The sequence below is a fragment of the Scyliorhinus torazame genome, chromosome 12 (genome assembly GCF_047496885.1).
Source record: "Scyliorhinus torazame isolate Kashiwa2021f chromosome 12, sScyTor2.1, whole genome shotgun sequence".
In the NCBI taxonomy this organism is placed as follows: Eukaryota; Metazoa; Chordata; class Chondrichthyes; order Carcharhiniformes; family Scyliorhinidae; genus Scyliorhinus; species Scyliorhinus torazame.
Genome location: NC_092718.1, coordinates 98,103,307 through 98,123,882, shown reverse-complemented (window position 1 = coordinate 98,123,882; position 20,576 = coordinate 98,103,307). Strand labels below are relative to the sequence as shown.

At 47.8% G+C, this 20,576-nt stretch overlaps 1 protein-coding gene across 2 annotated transcripts in view; it reads left to right on the top strand.

Annotated features, from left to right (window-relative positions):
* LOC140386589 (pregnancy-specific glycoprotein 22-like) overlaps positions 1 to 20,576 on the top strand; it is a 183,231-nt gene that overhangs the window by 124,065 nt on the left and 38,590 nt on the right. For both annotated transcript variants that reach the window (XM_072469046.1, XM_072469045.1), the window contains exon 5: positions 19,051 to 19,368. In XM_072469046.1, coding sequence (XP_072325147.1) covers positions 19,051 to 19,368 — 318 coding nt within the window. The remainder of the gene's footprint in view (positions 1 to 19,050; positions 19,369 to 20,576) is intronic.

Sequence of the window (20,576 nt, the reverse complement as noted above, 5' to 3'; positions counted from 1 at the left end):
TCTGAGGATTGTTGGCCACCCGGAGGGCATCGGGGGATCGGACGCAGAGGCATACGTGGTGCACATGTTTGAAAAGTGGACAGGGCGCATAGAGCGCTTGCGAGGAAGCCGCTCCTGAATGAACTGCCGAGGGCGATGCTGGTGTGAATGCACTGGTTCCTGATTAAGGAACAGATTTTGTGGTGGGCCAAGCAGACACGGAGCTGCAAATTGGAAAACAACGAGATGCAAATCTATCAAGACATGGGTCCGGAGCTGGCCAAAAGACGAGCGAGCTTTAATAGGGTAAAATCGTCCCTCTTCAAAAAGGGGGTGAAGTTCAGTATGTTGTATGCAGCTCGTTTGTAGGTCACCTACGATGGTCAAGAACATTACTTTGGATCGTCGGATGAGGCGATGGACTTTGTTTAGGGCAAAAGACTGGCAGGTGATTGAGGACATTGAATTTGGGGGGCGAGTAATGCTGCATTACTCAGTAGATAGGCTGGTTAGGGAAATACTCCAGGTGGACAGGAGATATTCGGAGGCCCCGGAGACAGGGTTATTGAAGGAGCGGCAGAAGCTACAGGTGGAGTTTGGTCTGTTATCTACAGGGAAAGCAGCCGAGGAAGGTGAGGAGGGTGATATATGACTATGGGGAGAAGGCCAGCAGGATGGTTGCCTATCAGCTAAGGAAAAGGGAGGTGGCCAGTGAGATAGGAAAAGTGAAGGTCAGAGGAGGGAATACGGTCTTGGACCCAACAGGGGTGAATGGGGTGTTGAAGGAGTTTTATAATCGGCTGTATGAGTCAGAACCCCCAGCTGGGGTGGAGGGGGTGAGGCAATTCTTGGAGGGTTTGGAGTTTCTGAAGGTGGAGGAAGGGTTAGTGGAGGGGTTGGGAGCCTCCATCCGGATTGCAGAAGTAGTAGAAGGATTGGAGGCCATGCAGTTGGGCAAGGCCCCGGGCCCGGATGTATACCCTGTGGAATTTTAGAAGTTTTCAGGGATGCTGGGCCCGCTGTTGGTGAGGGCATTTAACAAAGCTAGGGAATGGAGTGTCCTTCGTCCAGCATGTCGCAGGCTTCAATATCACTCATCCTGAAGCGGGAGAAAGACCCAAAGCTATGCGGGTCATCCAGGCCAACCTCCCTACTGAGTGTTGATGCCAACTGCTGGCTAAAATCTTGGCCTCAAGGTTAGATGATTGTGTCCCGGAGGTGATAGGAGAAGACCAGACGGGGTTTCTTAAAGGCAGGCAGCTAATGGTCAACGTTAGAAGGCTCTCAAATGTAATCAAGATGCCCTCCGAGGGGAGGGAATTAGAGGTAGAGGTTGCTACGGGCGCGGAAAAGGCTTTCAACCGGGTGGAGTGGAATTATTTGTGGGAGGTGTTGGGACGGTTCGGGTTTGGGCAGGGCTTTATTGACTGGGTTCGGATGCTGTACCAGGCCCTGGTGGTGAGTGTACTGATGAATTGGCTGATGTCGTACTACTTTACAGTGCACCGCGGGACAAGGCAAGGATGTCCTCTGTCCCCACTGTTGTTTGCTTTGGCCATAGAGCCACTGGCGATGGCGCTAAGAGCATAAAAGGACTGGAAGGGGGTAGTCCGGGTGGGGTGGGGGGGGGGGGGGTGGGTGGAACATAGGTTCTCGCTATATGCAGACGACCTGCTCCTATATATTTCCGACCCATTAGGGCGGATGGGGGAGATGAAGCGAATCTTCGGGGAATTTGGCGGGTTTTCAGGGTACAAGTTGAATATGGGTAAAAGTGAGGTGTTTGCGATCCAGATGAGGGGACAGGATAGGAGGCTGGGGCAGCTGCCATTCAGAGTGGTGGGAGGGAGTTTCCGTTATTTGGGAATTCAGATGGCACGGGGGGTGTGGGGGGGGGGGCGGGGGAGCAGCTACATAAGCTAAATTTGACCCGGCTCGTTGAACAAATGAAGGAGGACTTCCGTAGGTGGGACGTGCTCCCGTTGTCACTGGCGGGGAGGGTACAGACCGTGAAAATGACGGTCCTCCTGAGATTTCTGTTTGTCTTCCAGTGCCTCTCTATTTTTATACCAAAGGCCTTTTTTAAACGGGTGAATAGGGTGATCTCTGGTTTGTGTGGGTGGGTAAAACCCCGCGAGTAAAGAAAGTTCTGCTGGAGCAGAGTCGAGGGGTAGGTGGGTTGGCACTGCCCATCTTTAGTAACTACTACTGGCCAGCAAATGTAGCCATGATCAGGAAGTGGGTAGTTAGTGGGGTGGGTGGGGGAGGTGTGGGAGCGAGAGGTGGCATCATGTGAGGGCACAAGTTTGGGGGCATTGGTAATGGCTCCTCTGCCGTTCTCGCCGTCCCGGTACTCCACAAGCCCAGTGGTAGTGGCAGCCCTGCGAGTCTGGGGGCAGTGGAGGAAGCACATGAGAGTGGAGGGAGCTTCAGTGTGGGCTCCAATTTGTGATAATCACTGGCTTGTTTCAGGGAGGCTGGATGGGGGGTTCAGGAGATGGCAGAGAGCAGGGATTGAGAGGATGGGAGATCTATTTATTGATGGGACCTTTCCCTGTTTGGAGGATTTGGAGGGGAAGTTCGAATTGCCGGGAGGGAATGGGTTTCGATATCTGCAGATAAGGGATTTTGGCGAAGGCAGGTTTTGACCTTTCCGCACCAACCGCCACAGGGAATACAGGATAGGGTAGTTTCTAGAATGGGGATGGGGAAGGGGAAGGTTCGGATATCTACAAAGTGCTTATGGAGTAAGAGGAAACCCAGATTGATGAGCTAAAGGGTAAATGGGAAGATGAGCTGCGGGTGGGGGAGGTAGAGGCGGGTTTGTGGGCGGATACTTGAGCAGAGTCACATGTCCTCATCCTGTGCCAGGCTCAGCCTGATACAATTGAAGGTGGTCCTCCGGGCACACTTGACGGTGGCCCGGATGAGCAAGTTTTTCGGGATACAGGACAAGTGTGTGAGGTGTGCGGAAGGGCCAGCAAATCATGTTCATATGTTTTGGGCATGCCCGAAGCTTAGGGGATACTGGCAGGGTTTTACGGATGTCATGTCCACGGTACTTAAAACAAGTGTGACGCCAAGTCCAGAGGTGGCTATTTTTGGAGTGTCGGGTGATCCAGTGGGCGAGAGAGGCTGACGTTTTGGTCTTTGTCTCCTTGGTAGACGGGAGATGGATATATGTTACCGTGGAGGGACTTGAAGCCCCCGAAATAAGATGTTTGGGTCAGTGACATAGCTGGGTTTCTCAGACTTGAGAAAATTAAGTTCGCCCTGAGAGGGTCAATTTTAGGGTTCATCGGGAGGTGGCAGCCATTTATCGACTTCTTCAGGGAAAGCTAAACTATCAGCAGAGGTAATAAAGGGGGAGGGGGGGGGGAAGTGTCATAATATACACCGGTATATCATGGTGCAGACACACACTGATGGACACACAGTGGGACCAGTCAACACACACAACACCGCAGCCAATCACGAGTTAGAGCACACGCACTATAAAGACAGGGGGCATCAAAGTTCCTGCGCATTCGAACTGCAGCTAGCTCGTAGGACAGAGCTCACAGCCTGCAGCACAGATATTCACCATGTGATGAGTGCATCGACTGGTTAGGACAAGGCAAAGGTCTTTAGTTCAAGCTAGTATCGTGTTAACCCACAGTGAGAGTATGTTAAACAGTTAATGATTCAATAAAATAGTGTTGCACTCTTTCAAGTGTTGGTGACCTGTATGTGTTCCATGGATCCAGAGCGCCCAACACAACATGATACCAGGAGTTGAGGAATATTAGCACTTCTTAGATCTAACTGCAAGTGATCTGCCTTCCGCCAGCATTCCGTCATCCTGCAACATGGACAACGTCTGCCCGCTGCCGCCGCTCGGCATCGCAGGTAACCTAGGGGCCAACTGGAAGATATTCAAACAGCGCTTCCAGCTCTTCCTTGAGGCCACAGACAGGGAGGATGCCTCGGATACCAGGAAGATTGCTCTCCTCCTATCCACGGCTGGGGATCATGCCATCCACATTTTCAATTCTCTCACATTTGCGGATGATGAAGATAAATCAAAGTTCAAGACGGTCTTCCTCAAGTTTGACACTCACTGCAGCGTAGAGGTGAATGAAAGTTTCGAGCGCTACGTGTTCCAGCAGCGTTTGCAGGGTAAGGATGTACCTTTCCAGTCCTTTCTCACGCACCTCTGCATCCTTGCGCAGTCTTGCAGCTACGGGCCCACCTCCGACTCCGTGATACGGAACCAGATCGTTTTCGGTGTTCAGTCGGACCCTCTACGACAGCAGCTCCTCAAAGTAAAGCAGTTCACCCTAGCGACCACCATTGAGACCGTGTCCTACACGAAAACGCCACGAGTCGGTCTTCCCACATCCAAGCGGCTGAAACGGCGCGGCAAGGCCCCCACGAGGCGGAACGGGTCCAAGCAATTGAGCAACTCCAGGGCCTCAGCCTGGATGAGGGCGGCCATTTTGCGCGCTTTTCACGGACTCCCGCGTTTGTGCGCACCAAACGAGGGGATGGCTACGTCGAGGAACATAATGCGCAGGCACGCACCATGCACGACCGCACCGCGCATGCGCGGTGGCGCAGCGAACGTGCTGATGCTACAATGTGCGGCAACTGTGGCTCTACCCATTTAAAACGGCAATGCCCTGCCAAATCTCGACAATGCCTAAGATGTGGCAGACTTGGCCACTATGCTGCCTTCTGCCGAGCAGCTCAGCCTGCCAATTCATATCGCTTCAGCCAGCCTCGCAGGAATGTCCGGGCAATTCAACCCACGGTCACCGAGTCCGATGTGGACCTCCCACACAGCAGTGACACCGAGGACCTGAAGGCGCCTTTTCGAGTCGGTATCGTGACAAAAAACAGGATGTCCCCGAAGCAAAGACACCAGCCGCTGTCGATATACAGCATCGATCCAGACGATGAGTGGTGTGCCACCCTGACAGTGAACCGGTCCCAAATCCGTTTCCGCCTGGACACTGGTTCCTCCGCCAATCTCATTGCGCGGTCTGACTTCCAAAGCCTTCGTGTCAAACCAGCCATCCTTCCATCAACCTTCCAGCTATTGGATTACAATGGCAATGCCATTGATGCCAGCAGCTGGCCAACTTGAAGTGATGCACATGTCATGCAAAGCCATCCTTCCTTTTGAAATCGTGGGCTCCTCGAAAGCCTCCCTGCTTGGCGCGCAGGCATGAAAGCTGTTGAACCTAGTTCAGAGAGTTCACTCTCTCTCCTGATGACAAGTCTGCCTTTCAGGACACTGACTTCAGGGCGCAACTTGACGCCATCATCAACCAGCACCACGACGTCTTCGAAGGCATGGGCACGTTCCCAGGTACCTACAAGATCTTATTGAAACAGAATGCCACGCCTGTGGTGCATGCACCTCGCAGGGTCCCAGCACCCCTTAAGGACCGCCTCAAGCAGCAGCTGCAGGACCTCCAGGACCAAGGAGTGATTTCCAGAGTCATGGAACCAACCGACTGGGTCAGTTCCATGGTATGTGTAAAAAAGCCTTCCGGCGAATTGAGAATTTGCATTGATCCCAAGGATCTAAATTGCAATATCATGAGGGAGCATTATCCAGTTCCCAAGCGCGAAGAGATCACATGCGAGATGGCTCGCGCCAAGCTCTTCACCAAACTCGACGCCTCAAAAGGATTCTGACAAATCCAGCTCGACAAATCCAGCAGGAAACTGTGTACATTTAATACCCCCTTTGGCAGATATTGTTACAACAGGATGCCGTTTGGGATCATATCTGCTTCAGAAGTGTTCCATAGGATTATGGAACAAATGATGGAAGGCATTGAAGGTGTTCACGTCTATGTCGACGACATCATTTGGTTCACCACCCCGCAGGAGCATGTCAGTCATCTCCAGCGCGTATTCAAACGCATACGTGAGCAAGGCCTACACCTCAACAGGGTCAAATGCTCTTTTGGTCAGACGGAACTCAAGTTCCTCGGGGACCACATCTCCCAGTTGGGCGTGCGGCCGGATGCGGACAAGGTGGCTGCTATCACAGCCATGAAAACGCCAGAGGACAAGAAGGCGGTCCTCCGATTTCTGGGCATGGTCAACGTTTTAGGGAAGTTCATCCCTAACCTCGCCTCCAGCGTATTCTTCTCAAGGTCCGGCGATATGACATCCAGCTGGTATACACCCCAGGCAAAGACCTCATCATTGCTGACGCTCTCTCCAGGGCAGTCAACACTCCATGTGAACCAGCGGGATTCGTCTGCCAGGTTGACGCCCATGTGGCCTTCGTGGCCTCCAATCTACCTGCCACGGATGAACGCCTCGTCCAAATTTGCTACGAGATGATCTGGCGTAGTGGACGGTGTTCTTTTGAAACTGGACCGCATTGTCATCCCGCATAGCATGCGCCAGCTCGTCCTGGAACAGCTACACGAGGGCCATCTCAAGTTCCTCGGGAAGTTCCTTGAGTTCCTACTTTCCTGTATCAGCCTCCCTGAGCAGGCGCTGGAATGTGGCGACTAGGGGCTTTTCACAGTAACTTCATTTGAAGCCTACTTGTGACAATAAGCGATTTCCATTTCATTTCATTTCATTTCTTGGCGTGGAAAAGTGCCGACAAACGGCCCGAGAGGCAGTGTACTGGCCCGGCATTAATGAAGACAGAGCCAACACAGTGCTCAACTGCCCCACTTGTCAGCGCTTCCAGCCAGCCCAACCACGTGAGACCCTGCAGCCCCATGAGTTGGACACGTCACCTTGGACCAAGGTGGGCATCGACCTGTTCCACTCGCTGGGTAGAGACTATGTCCTGATCGGGACTACTTTTCAAATTACCCGGAGGTGATACGGTTGCACGATATCACCTCGTCTGCAGTCATCCGTGCCTGTAAGGACACCTTTGCTCGACACGGCATCCCACTCACAGTTATGTCGGACAATGGCCCCTGCTTCGCAAGCCAGGAATGGTCCAACTTTGCCAGACGGTACAATTTTGCACATGTGACATCCAGTCCCCTGTACCCCCAATCTAACGGCAAAGCGGAGAAGGGCGTCCACATAGTCAAACGGCTCCTCTGCAAGGCTGCCGATGCGGGATCAGATTTATGCCTCGCCTTGCTGGCCTATCGCTCCGCCCCATTGTCCACTGGCCTGTCGCCAGCCCAATTGCTCATGGGTCGCACCCTGAGGACGACGGTGCCGTCCATTCATGTCCCAGACCTCGACCATGTTCCGGTCCTTCGACGGATGCAGCTGTCTCTTGCACAGCACAAGGCGGCTCATGACTCCCGTGCAGCTGATCGCCCTGCTCTGGCTCCAGATGACAACGTCCGCATCCACCTTCAGGATGGTGGCTGGTCTGCAACCGCTGTTGTCCTTCGGCAGGTGGCCCCCCGCTTGTTCCTGGTTCGTCTACCAGATGGCTCCATTATGCGCCGCAATCGACGCGCCCTTCGTCTCGTTCCACGCTCGCTACGTGATCCTCCACTGTCGCCTCGCCCTCCTGCTGGCCCTGTCATGGACTATGCAGAGATCCCGGTCACTCTGCATCCTCCTCACTCTGACGCAGTCCAGCCCACTCCTCAGCCGGCGGCTCCCGACCCACCCTTGAGGTGGTCAACCAGAATTTGTCGCACACCTCAGAGACTTAATTTGTGAACTTTGTGGACTTTTTGACTTTCTGAATTGTTCTGTTCTTCCGTTTGATCGTTTACATGGTTGTATATAGTGTTGACCTTGTTATTCTTGTTGCATACAGTTTTTCTGCATCAGGCACCTTCCCATGGAAATAGCTTAGTTCTCATGTACATAGTCCTGCAAATATGTCTTTCGCACACACATAGTCAGGGACATTCTCACCATACACTATTTTCTGCCACACATGAACATTCTTTTTTAAAAGGGGGATGTCATAATATACTCCAGTATATCATGGTGCAGACACACACACTGATGGACACACAATGGGATCAATCAACACACACAACAGTGCAGCCAATCACCAGTTAGAGCACACGCACTATAAAGACAGGGGGCATCAGAGTTCCCGCGCATTTGAGCATCAGCTAGCTGGTAGGACAGAGCTCACAGCCTGCAGAACAGACATTCACCATGTGCTGAGTGCACCGACTGGTTAGGACAAGGCAAAGGTCTTTAGTTAAAGCTAGTATCGTGTTAACCCACAGTGAGAGTATGTTAAATAGTTAATGATTGAATGAAATAGTGTTGCACTATTTCAAGTGTTGGTGACCTGCATGTGTTCCACGGATCCAGAGCGCCCAACACAACAGGGAGTTAGGCTACTTTGTGTTTAGGGTAGGTGGGTTTAGTGAGTGATGGAGAGATGTTTTTTGCACTATGTTTATATTTGTATTTGTACCGTTTATTGTTATAAAATTATAAATGCCTTAATACAATGTTGTTTTTTTTTAAATACTGTAGTTGTGCTGCTTAATTTATTTTCTTTTTGGGTTTTGTATGTATTGGCTTTGTGCCAAGTTTTGTGCCGTCGCTCAGCGTTGTATGTGGGTTAACTTTGTTCTAATTGGGGGAGGGTGGGTGGAATTTTCTTCTTTGGCTTTGTTGGGGATTGTAATTTGCATTTGTATGTTCGAGCGTGGGGGAGTGAGATCAGTGTGGGGGGGTAGAATGCTTGGCGCCATGAGCGGGGGCTACCAGGCTAGCTCGGCGGGCTAGCTCACAGCGGAGTGGGGGGTGAGCAGGTGACTTGTTCATTATGGGGTGTTGAGATTGTTGTTTTGTTAGTGAGGGGGAGGGGTGGGGGGGGGAACTGTTCTGCTGACAGGGGAGGGATGGCGCTTGGAAACAAATGGGAGGTCGATGACGGTGGACACCCGAGGGCGGGCCTGAGGAGGCGTGGGACGCGGGCTGGAGGCTGGCCTAAGACGGGTGATGGTTGATCGGCAGGGGTGGGGGTGCGGAGTGCCCTCCGACCAGGCTGATCACATGGTACGTGAGACGGCTGAATGGACCGGTCAAGAGGGCTCGCGTGTTCGCACATCTGAAGAGGCTGAAGGTGGACGTGGCAATGTTACAAGAGACACATCTGAGGGTAGTGGATCAGACTAGGCTGAGGAAGGGTTGGGTAGTGCAGGTATTTCATTCGGGGCTAGATTCTAAACCTAGGGGGGGTTGCAGCCTTGATTAATAAGTGGGTTTCATTTGAGGAAGGGAGCATAGTGGTGGACTAGGGGGGGGAGGTATATTATGGTAAGTGGGAAGTCGGAGGGGATGCCGGTGGTCTCAGTAAATATTTACGCACCAAACTGGGATGACGCGGAGTTTATGAGGCGGGTGTTGGGGAAGATTCCGGAGCTGGACTCTCACAGGTTGATCATGGGAGGGGACTTTAATACAGTCATTGAACCGAGGTTAGATCGATCGAGTTCAAGGACAGTGACGGTGCCAGCCGCGGCGAAGGAGTTAAAAAGGTTTATGGAATAGACGGGGGGGGGTAGATCCGTAGAGGTTTGGGAAGCCAAGAGCGAAGGAGTTTTCTATTTTACTCCCAGGTCCAAAAAGTGTACTCCCGGATTGATTTTTCTGTTTTGCTGGCGGGAGTGGTGGATGCCGAGTATTCGGCGATTGCTGTGTCGGACCATGCCCCACACTGGGTGGACTTACGAGTGAGCAAGAAAGGGGGTCAGCGCCCGCAATGGAGACTGGATGTTGGACTGTTAGCAGATGAGGGGGGGTGCGGACGGGTGGGGGAGGCCATCCAGAATGATATGGAGATAAATGATACGTGGGAAGTTTCGGCAGCAACGGTGTGGGAAGCGCTGAAAGCGGTGGTTAGGGGGCAGCTAATTTCGATATGGGCTCATAGGGGAAGGTGGAATGGGCAGAGATGGATAAGTTGGTTAGGGAGACACTCCAGGTGGATAGAAGATATTCTAAAGCCCCGGAGGCCGGGTTGTTGAAGGATCGGCAGAAGCTGCAGATGGAGTTTGGGCTGTTATCTACAGGAAAGGCGGTGGGGCAGTTGAGGAAGGTTGAAGTTTCCGAAGGTGGAGGAAGGGTTGGTGGAGGGGCTGGGAGCCCTGATCGGAATTGAAGAAATACTAGAGGGATTGGAGGCCATGCAGTCGGGCAAGGCCCCGGGACCGGAAGGCTACCCAGTGGAATTTTACAAGAAGTTCTCTGGGATATTGGGCCCGCTGTTGGTGAGGACATTTAATGAGGCAGGGGAGCGAGATATTCTTCCCCCAACAATGTCACAGGCGTCAATTTCATTGATTCTGAAGTGGGAGACAGGCCCAGAGCAATGTGGGTCATACAGACCAATCTCCCTATTAAATGTTGATGCCAAATTGCTGGCCATAATCCTGGCCTCGAGGATAGAGGACTGTGTTCCGGGGGGTGATTGGGGAAGACCAGACGGGGTTTGTTAAAGGTCGGCAGTTAACGGCCAATGTTAGAAGGCTCCTGAATGCGATCATGATGCCCTCCAAGGGGAGAGAGACGGAGGTGGTGGTCGGTAAGGACGCAAATAAGGCTTTCAACCGAGTGGAATGGAATTATTTGTGGGAGGTACTGTGACGGTTCGGGTTTGGGCAGGGCTCATTGACTGGGTTCAGTTGCTGTACCAGGCACTGATGGCAAGCGTGCGGACGAACCAGATGAGCTCGGACTATTTTAGATTGCACCGGGGGACGAGGCAAGGATGTCACCTCTTCTCGCTGTTGTTTTCCTTGGTTATAGAGGCATTGGCGATGGCACTGAGAGCGTCAAAGGATTGGAAGGGGCTAGTCGGGGGGTTGGGGGGGGGGGGAGGTGGTTGTGGAACACAGGGTCTTGCTATATGCAGGCGACCTACTCCTATATATTTCCGACCCGTTAGGGTGAATGGGGGAGATTATACAGATCTTTGGGGAATTTGGCCGGTTCTCGGGGTACAAATTGAATATGAGTAAAAGTGAGGTTTGTGTGATCCAAGCGAGGGGGCAGGAAAGGAGACTGGAGGAGTTGCCGTTTAAGGTGGTGGGAGGTAGTCTTCGTTACCTGGGTATTCAGGTGGCAAGGAGATGGGAGCAGCTGCACAAATTAAATCTGGGCCGATTAGTGGAATAAATGAAGGAGGACTTCCGGAGGCGGGATATGCTCCCGTTGTCACTGGCGGGGAGAGTACAGACCAGAAAGATGACGGTGCTCCCCAAATTTTTTTTTTTTTTTCAGTGTTTCCCTATTTTTATTCCAAAGGCCTTTTTTAAGCGGGTGAACAGGGATATCTGGGTTTGTGTGGGTGGGTAAAACCCCGCGAGCAAAGAAACTGTTGCTGGAACGGAGCCGAGGGGAGGGAGGGCTGGCACTGCCCAACTTTAGGAACTACTACAGGGTGGCGAATATAGCCATGATTAGGAAGTGAGTAGTTGGGGAGGGGTCGGTGTGGGACTGGGTGGAGGTGGCATCATGTAAGGGCACACGTTTGGGGGCATTGGTAATGGCACCTCCGGCCGTTCTCGCCGGCCCTGTACTCCACAAGCCCTGTAGTAGTGGCGGCCCTGAGAGTCTGGGGGCGATGGCGGAAGCATATGAGAGTAGAGGGAGCGTTGGTGTGGGCTCCAATCACCGGTTTGTGCCGGGGATGATGGATGGGGAGTTTCGGATATGGCAGAGAGTGGGTATTGAGAGGCTGGGGGATCTGTTTATTGATGGGAGCTTTCCCGGTCTGGAGCATCTGGAAGTGACGTTTGAATTGCCGGGAGGGAATGTCTTCCGATAAATCCAGGTAAGGGATTTTGTGCGAAGGCAGGTTTTTACCTTTCCGCTCCTTCCGCCACAGGGGATACAGGACAAGGTAATTTCTAGAATGGGGGTGTGGGAGGGGAAGGGGAAGGTATCAGAAATTTACAAAGAACTCATGGAGTGGGAGGAAACCCAGATAGGGGAGACAAAATGTAAATGGGAAGATGAGTTGGGAAAGGAATTAAGGCGGGTCTGTGGGAGGATGCCTGCGCAGAGTCAATACGTCCTCATCATGTGCCAGGCTCAGCCTGATACAATCCAAGGTGGTTCACAGGGCACACATGACGGTGGCCTGGATGTGCAGATTTTTGGGGGTAGAGGACAGGTGTGGGCGATGTGCAGGAGGGTCCGCAAATCGTGTCCACATGTTTTGGGCATGCCCGAAGCCCAGGGGATTCTGGCAGGGATTTGCAGATGTCATGTCCACAGTGTTAAAGGCGAGGGTGGCACCATGTCCAGAAGTGGCAATTTTTGGAGTGTCGGAAGACGCGGGGTCTAGGGAGTGAGAGAGGCTGATGTTTTGGCCTTTACCTCCTTGGTAGCCCAGAGACGGATCTTACTAGCATGGAGGGACTCAAAGCCCCCAAAGCAGGGGTATGGGTTAGTGACATGGTTGAGTTCCTCAGGCGTGAGAAAATCAAGTTCGCCCTGAGAGGTTCATCAGTAGGGTTCGTTCGGAGGTGGCAGCCGTTTATCGACTTCTTCAGAGAAAATTGAACCGTCGGCAGATTCAACATAGGGTGGGGGGTTAGGAAGCAAGGGTGGGGTGGGGGGGAGGAAGCTAGACTATGTCAGTCTAGTTTAGGTGAGAACTGTTTGAGATGGAGGGGTGTGTTGCGCGTTGAACTATGTTTATATCTGTACTTCTGTCTTTTGTTATTATCAAACCATAAATGCCTGAATAAAATGTTTTTTTTAAAAAAGAAAATGCTGGAAAATCTCAGCAGGTCTGGCAGCATCTGTAGGGAGAGAAAAGAGCTAACGTTTCGAGTCCAGATGACCCTTTGTCAAATCTCTTAGATTCCAGCATCCGCAGTAATTTGCTTTTAGAAAGTCGTGTTAGTTCCTCTGGTAAACTCATGTTGCACCTGACCTCAAATGTGAGATATTTTCATTGGCATTGAACACCCTAAACGTCTGTGATTCGACACAATTGTCAGGCATTAAGTGTTTAGTTGTAGAGCCAAGGGTTTTTGTCTGACTGGAATTTCAAATCTGTCGCACATTCGGCCGTCAAGGAATTGAATATTCGCCTGGGCGATAGAGAGCGGCCAATATGATCGCCCCCGATTTGTACTCTCAGCTCAGGAGGAATTTCTGCCCGATGTGATTTTCCAATCATACTTCAAATAGCAAAGTGCCACAAAACTAAACAGAAGAACAACAATTTACATTCACCTCATCTCATTTTTAGTGATTGGAGAAACGAGACAGTGTCATGTGAGAGTACCTTTAAGCAATTTACCTTTAAGAAAACAGTGATGTCAGAGAGTGGGTGGAGCTGAGGTCAGATCAGCCATTTTGCAGTTAGTTTTGCAGTTTTAAAAGAGCTTGGGGAATGTCTGTGTTTGCAGTGAGCTGGATCTCTGCCATGAAAGACTATCTCTGGATCATTTGGGTGATTTAAACTCATAATAGTAAAGCCTTTAACCTGATGTGATTCTGTTTAAAGGTGTTAAGTCACTTGGAAGTTTGAGGGAACATTTTGAGGAATTATTTACTGTTGCAATATTTTCTGAGTTATCTTTGAAGTAAGGGGTGTTAAGAGATCCAATGTTTATTTAAGATGTTAAGTTGAGTTCATGGAATAAATATTGTTTTGTGTTTAAAAACCCACGTGTCCATAATTGTAATCCCACACCTAGGGAACAAGCCGTGTGCTAGGAAAAGCAACAAATACATTAAAGGAAGAGGTTGATTGAACTCCATGATACATTTTGGAGTTCTGAAAATGCCTCGCCCATAACAATTGGGGGCTCAAAGGGGATAAAAGTCTATCTATTGAATTGGCTTTTGTGATCTTAAAGACGGTGAAGGATTGTTGCTTTTCCAGTGTGGTATTTTAGTTTAAGTGGGGAGAGTGTTGTGACAATGGCTCTTTCAGAGGCTCAGAAGTTTTTTGGTGTGGAGAATGTCACACGTAGTACTTTACAGACAAAAACGAAAAGCAGACTGTTAGATTTGGCAAGAACATTGCAGTTAACATTACCTGACAACATGCGAAAAGGTGAGGTAATTATGGCAGTGGTTAAGCATTTAAAGTTGCCTGAGATAGAGTTTGACTCATTGGAAATGGCAAAAATACAGTTGCAAATTAAACAAATGGAACATGAGAAAGAATTAAAGTGGCTTGAATACGAGAATGAGAGAGAGGAAAAAGAAAGAGAACGAGAGAGAGAGGAAAAAGAAAGAGAAAGAGAGAGAGAGACGAAAAAGAAAAGGAGAGAGAAGAAAGGAGAAAAGAAAGAATAGCCCTAGCAGAACAAAAAGAAAAAGAAAGGGAGATACAGATCAGGGAAAAAGATAAAGAGAGGGAGTTTGAACTTCAGAAAATGGCCATGAAACATGACAATCAGTTAAAATTGGCAGACATAAAGGGAAACGTACAGTTGGGTGATAGTGATGAGGATAGTGAGAAAGAGCGTCATAGTCGAAGGCTTGGTGGGAATCTATTTAAATATGTCCAAGCATTGCCAAGGTTTGACGAGAAGGAAGTGGAAGTCTTTTTCATTTCATTTGAGAAGGTAGCTAAACAAATGAAATGGCCACAGGACATGTGGGTGTTACTGATTTAAACAAAGCTGGTAGGTAGAGCTAGTGAAGTGTTTGCATCACTACCGGAGGAGATATTTAGAACATATGAGGAGGTGAAGAAATCCATCTTAAGTGCATATGAGCTAGTGCCTGAAGCTCACAGACAAAGGTTTAGAAATTTAAGGAAAGAATTTGGTCAAACATACATGGAGTTTGAAAGGCTCAAACAGAGTAATTTTGATAGGTGGATAAGGGTTTTGAAAATAGACCAAACGAATGAAGCTCTCAGAGAAATTATCATTTTGGAGGAGTTTAAAAATTCAATTCCTGATGTAGTGAGAACTCATGTGGAAGAACAGAGGGTTAAAACTGCGAGATTGGCAGCGGAAATGGCAGATGATTATGAATTAGTTCATAAATGAAAGATTGGTTTCCGACATCAGCTTCAGCCGGTGAGGGATAGAAACTGGGGACATGAGAAATACTCAAGTAGTAAAGATAAAGGTGATCTGATGTGAGACAATGAAGAGAGTGTACCTCAGATTTAAAAAGAAATCCAGGAGGTTGGAAAAGAAATGAAAAGTTTCTGATGTTTTCACTATAATAAACAAGGTCATGTAAAGTCACAGTGTTGGTGGTTGAAGAAAAGCACTGGGAAGGCTGATGTGGTGAAACAGGATAAGACAGTGGGGTTTGTTAGAGTGGTAAAGGAAAGCCCAAGGGAAGCAAAGGAGGTGCAAACGATTGTACAGCCTGTTAAAGAAGTAATTGTTCAGAAGGTGCCAAATGTCTTTAAAGAATTTACTTCTGTGGGTAATATTTACACATGTGTATCAGGAGGAGCAGGTAAAGAAGTCACAATTTTAAGAGATACAGGGGCTAGTCAATCTTTAATGGTAAGAGATGAGGAATTATGTAGTTTGGGAAGAATGTTGCCATGAAAGGTGGTGATATATGGAATTCAGGGTGAGAGGAGTAGCGCTCCATTATATAAGGTAAGGTTGGAAAGTCCAGTGAAGAGTGGTGAAGTAGTAGTAGGAGTAGTAGATAAACTATCTTGTCCAGGAATACAGTTTATCTTGGGTAATGATATAGCTGGATCGCAGGTGGGAGTGATGCCTACTGTGGTTGATAAGCCAGTGGAAAATCAGACAACTGAAGGGTTGAAGGACGAATATCCTAGGATTTTTCCGGATTCTGTAGTAACAAGGTCGCAAAGTCACAGGTTAAGACAAGAGGAGAAATCAAAGAGTGAAGATGAAGTTGAAGTGCAATTATCAGAAACGATTTTTTGATCAGATGGTTGAAAAAGAACAAGAACAGGTGGAGGATGAGGCGGATATTTTTAGTTCAGGAAAATTGGCGGAGTTACAACAGAAAGATGTAGAAATAAAACGGATATATCAGAAAGCATATACGGAAGAGGAATCTGATAGTATACCAGAGTGTTATTACCGTAATAATGATGCCTTGATGAGAAAATGGAGACCTGTACATATGCAGGCGGATGAAAAGTGGGCAGAAGTTCATCAAGTAGTATTGCCGGTAGGGTACAGAAAGGAGGTGTTGCGATTTGCACATGATGTACCAGTGGGAGGTCATTTGGGAATAAGGAAAATTCAAGCTAAAGTCCAGAAACATTTTTATTGGCCAGGAATACATAAAGATGTAGTTAAATTTTGTCAATCATGTCACATATGTCAAGTGATAGGGAAACCTCAAGCATTGATAAACCCAGCACCCTTAATACCCATTCCAGCATTTGATGAACCTTTTACAAGTGTTCTAATCAATTGTGTAGGTCCGCTTCCTAAAACAAAGAGTGGGAATCAATATCTTTTGACTATAATGGATGTGTCTACTAGGTTTCCAGTGGCCATTCCAGTATGTAATATTACAGCTAAAAGGATTGTGGAGGAGTTACTTAAATTCTTTACTAGATATGGGCTACCCACAGAAATTCATTCGGATCAAGGAACGAATTTTACTTCAAAGTTATTCAAAGAAGTTATGGATAGCTTCGGAATAAAACAATTTAAATCAACTGCGTACCATCCAGAATCGCAGGGAGTGTTAGAAAGGTGGCACCAGACATTAAAGACAATGTTGAGGGCATATTGTCAAGATTATCCAGAGGATTGGGATAAAGGAATCCCATTCGTATTGTTTGCAATTAGGGATGCACCTAATCAGTCTACCAAATCATAGATGTTGTCCTTTTGAACTAATTTTTGGTCATGAGGTAATAGGACCACTTAAATTGATTGAGGAAAAATTGGTGGGTGAGAAATCGGAAATTACACTGTTGGATTACGTGTCAAATTTTAGGGAACGATTAAATAGAGCAGGTGAATTGGCTGGACAACATTTGAAAGTTGCACAAAATGTGATGAAACGGGTAGCGGACAAGAAATCCAAAGTTCGTACTTTTGCCAGTAGGGATAAAGTTTTAGTGTTGCTACCAGTGGTAGGGGAGCCTTTAAAAGCGAGGTTTTGTGGACCATATCAGATTGAAAGGAAATGAAGTGAGGTAAAAGGTATGTGGTAAAAACACCAGATGAAAAAAATGAAATGAAAATCGCTTATTGTCACAAGGAGGCTTCAATGGAGTTTCTGTGAAAAGCCCCTAGTCGTCACATTCCGGCGCCTGTTTGGGGAGGCTGGTACGGGAAGGTGATAGAAGGAAGACTCATCGAGTGTGTCATGTGAATATGCTTGAAAGGTACTTTGAAAGGGAAGGAGAGACAAAGGAGGTTTTAATGATTCTAACTCAAAGTGGCGAACCAAATCCAGATGACTGTGAATTTGACATACCTCATATTAAATTGGAAAATGAATCTGTTCTTAAAAATTGGGATGAATTGTTAAGTTACCTTCCAGAGGAAAAACAAACTAACCTGAAAGAGTTATTGATATCACATGGGCAAGTTTGTAGAGATAAATTGGGAAGTACTAAAATGGCTATTCATGATGTAGATGTGGGAAATGTTGTTCCTATCAAACAACATCCATATAGACTTAATCCTATAAAATTGGCACAGTTTAACAGAGAGATTGAGAGTATGCTGAAGAATGGCATAATTGAAGTGGGTTGCAGCCAATGGAGCTCACCCATAGTGATGGTACCTAAACCAGACGGTACCCAACGGTTGTCTGAGGACTATAGAAAGGTGAATGCAGTTACAAGAACGGACTGTTATCCTGTCCCACCATTGAAGGATTGCATGGAGAAAGTGGGACAATCTGCTTTTATTTCCAACTTCCAGACATTGAAAGAGCATTTAAAACATCGTATAGAGTTCTTCGATTAACTTCAGAAGGCGGGTTTGGTGATGAACCTAGCCCAAAGTGAATTTGGAGAATCCCGAATCACTTTCCTTGCAGAGTTTCCGATACTCTCAAGACAAAGGGAAATAATGCGATCTCCTAGCATGAATGCATTTTATCGAACAGTTGTGCAAACATTTTGTGGCGTGATTACTCCACTGATGGAATTGCTGAAGATACGTAAAAAATTTCAATGGACAGTGGACTTTCAACAGGCATTTGACTGCCTGAAAACTGTGATCACCAATGCTCCTGTATTGGAGAATTGCAAGGGACTCTGTGGTCAGATTGAACTAAAGTATCTGATTCTAAAGAGAATTGCTGAGGAGTAGAGGAATGAATGGATCGTGCAGAGACTTTTTTGTTCAAAGAGACTGTCAATCGAGAAGGATTTCGGTTGGAGGAAGCAGAACAAAAGAAAAATGGACTATATTATTATGCCTGTTTGCGTGTGTTTTTTTTGTGAAACGTACATGTATTTTTACTGTGTGCATTTCTTAGTGGATGGTGCAAAAGTGAAAAATGAAACTATCTTGAAGTTGATGGTCTATTTTTTTTTCTTGGGGGAGGTGTCATGTGAGAGTACCTTTGAGACATGGATGTTTAAGCAATGTACCTTTAAGAAAACAGATGTCAGAGAGAGGGTGGAGCTGAGGTCAGATCAGCCATTTTGCAGTTGATTTTGCAGTTTGAAAAGAGCTGGGGGAGTGTCTGTGTTTGTAGTGAGCTGGATCTCTGCCATGAAAGACTATCTCTGGATCATTTGGGTGATTTAAACTCATAATAGTAAAGCCTTTAACCTGATGTGATTCTGTTTAAAGGTGTTAAGTCTCTTGGAAGTTTGAAGAAACATTTTGAGGAATTATTTACTGTTGCAATATTTTCTGAGTTATCTTTGAAGTAAGGGGTGTTAAGAGATCCAATGTTTATTTAAGATGTTAAGTTGAGTTCATGGAAAAAACATTGTTTTGTGTTTAAAAACCCACGTGTCCATAATTGTAATCCCACCCCTAGGGAACAAGCCGTGTGCTAGGAAAAGCAACAAATACATTAAAGGGGGAGGTTGGTTGAACTCCATGATACATTTTGGGGTTCTGAAAACGCCTCGCAGTAAAAACAACAGTAAGAGACAGTCAGGGAGAAGCAGGGGATGTTGTTAGTGTCACTTTAGGAAAGTCTCTTGTGTTGAGTGTGAGCGCTTCTCTCATTGTGATTTTCTTTCCTCAGCTCAGCCCCAAGTTTTTACCATCCTGACAGAAAACACTCGGATTATTGTGACCGAAGGAGGAAACGCAGTTTTCACAGTGAAGCCGTCAGGTACGGTGAAGAACGGGAGCTGGGAATTCAGGAACACAGTTATTGCCCAGTGGTCTGGAGCAGCATTTTCTCTAAATATTGATTACAGAGAACGGACTGAGTTATTCCTGCCGAACGGATCACTCCTGCTGAAGTCAGTGAGAGTTTCGGACAGTGGAGATTACACTGTTAAAATGACTCCAGATGTCGGCAGTGAAACACCAGCAACCCTCACTCTGCATGTCCTGGGTAAGTGACAGGTGTTTGTGAATGGGCCGAAGGGCCGCTTCTGTCCTATGACTCTGACCCTGCCAATGACGCCACACTGCGTAATGACGTCTATGAGCAAGACCGCATGCACACAGCGCGCATGCTTCTTATGGCCATTTGTTTTGTTTTTGGGAGTGGGGATAGTGAGAAACTCGTCTGAAAGAAAACCAGGGACACCTCCACCATGGCGGGGTGGAGGGGTGGGATGAGGTGTTGGGAAACATAACCCTGGCTCTACACCATACTTTGCACATGTGTATGCCCTTTCAAATACATGAATAGGATGGGAATAGAGGGATACGGTCCCAGGAAGTTTAGAAGATTTTAGTTTAGACAGGCAGCATGGTCGGCACAGGCTTGTAGGGCCGAAGGGCCTGTTCCTGTGCTGTACTTTTCTTTGTTCTTTGTTTTGTTAGTTCAATCTTGTCCTGGATTCTCTTGTCCAACTCTGCAGCTTATTTTGCGATATGGCGTCTCACCTCCCCCCCCCCCACCCTAGAACAATCTGTTGTCCCAGTATTTAGATTGAAGCCTTCCCAGTTATAATTCCTTAAATATTTGAAGGCGCATTATAAAGATTTTAAAAAGACCATCACAGAAAGGACAATGTTGCGTGAACAGCAGTCGGTCAAATCAGCATTGCCGCTTGGTGAATGGGTTGGACTGATCTGCTCTGTTCACCAGGAAGAGTGGATCAGTAACCGAGTGCAACAGAGAGTGGGACAGGGAGAGGTGTTTTCTCAGGATGGTGAGACTGCTGTAACTACGGTAACTGTTGCTTATTTTGATGGTGAGGATCACTGTTATTTTTTCATTAGAGGAGGAAGATAAGGGATTAGCAGACAATTGGATTAAGATGTAAAGGGCATTACTATCATTTGGGAAGTAAAATGTTGTGTTGATTTTGACTCGTTTATTTCTTTGATGCGATGATGTTTCCTCCGCTGATCCTCAGGATTTTCCCAACCTGAGAGAAATCGATCAGATACAAATGACCGGAGGGGGAAATTTTTTTTTAAAAATGGAGCAATAAACTGAGGCCGAGAATGGGAACTGGGCACTCGGGGAGAATGTGTCAATCTAGATATTTCATTGCCTGGGGTTCAGAATGCTTCTCAAAGAAACACCTTCCAGTCCAATGACCAATCTTCATGTCAGGAGTTTCACAATGGTTTCCATTATCTCCA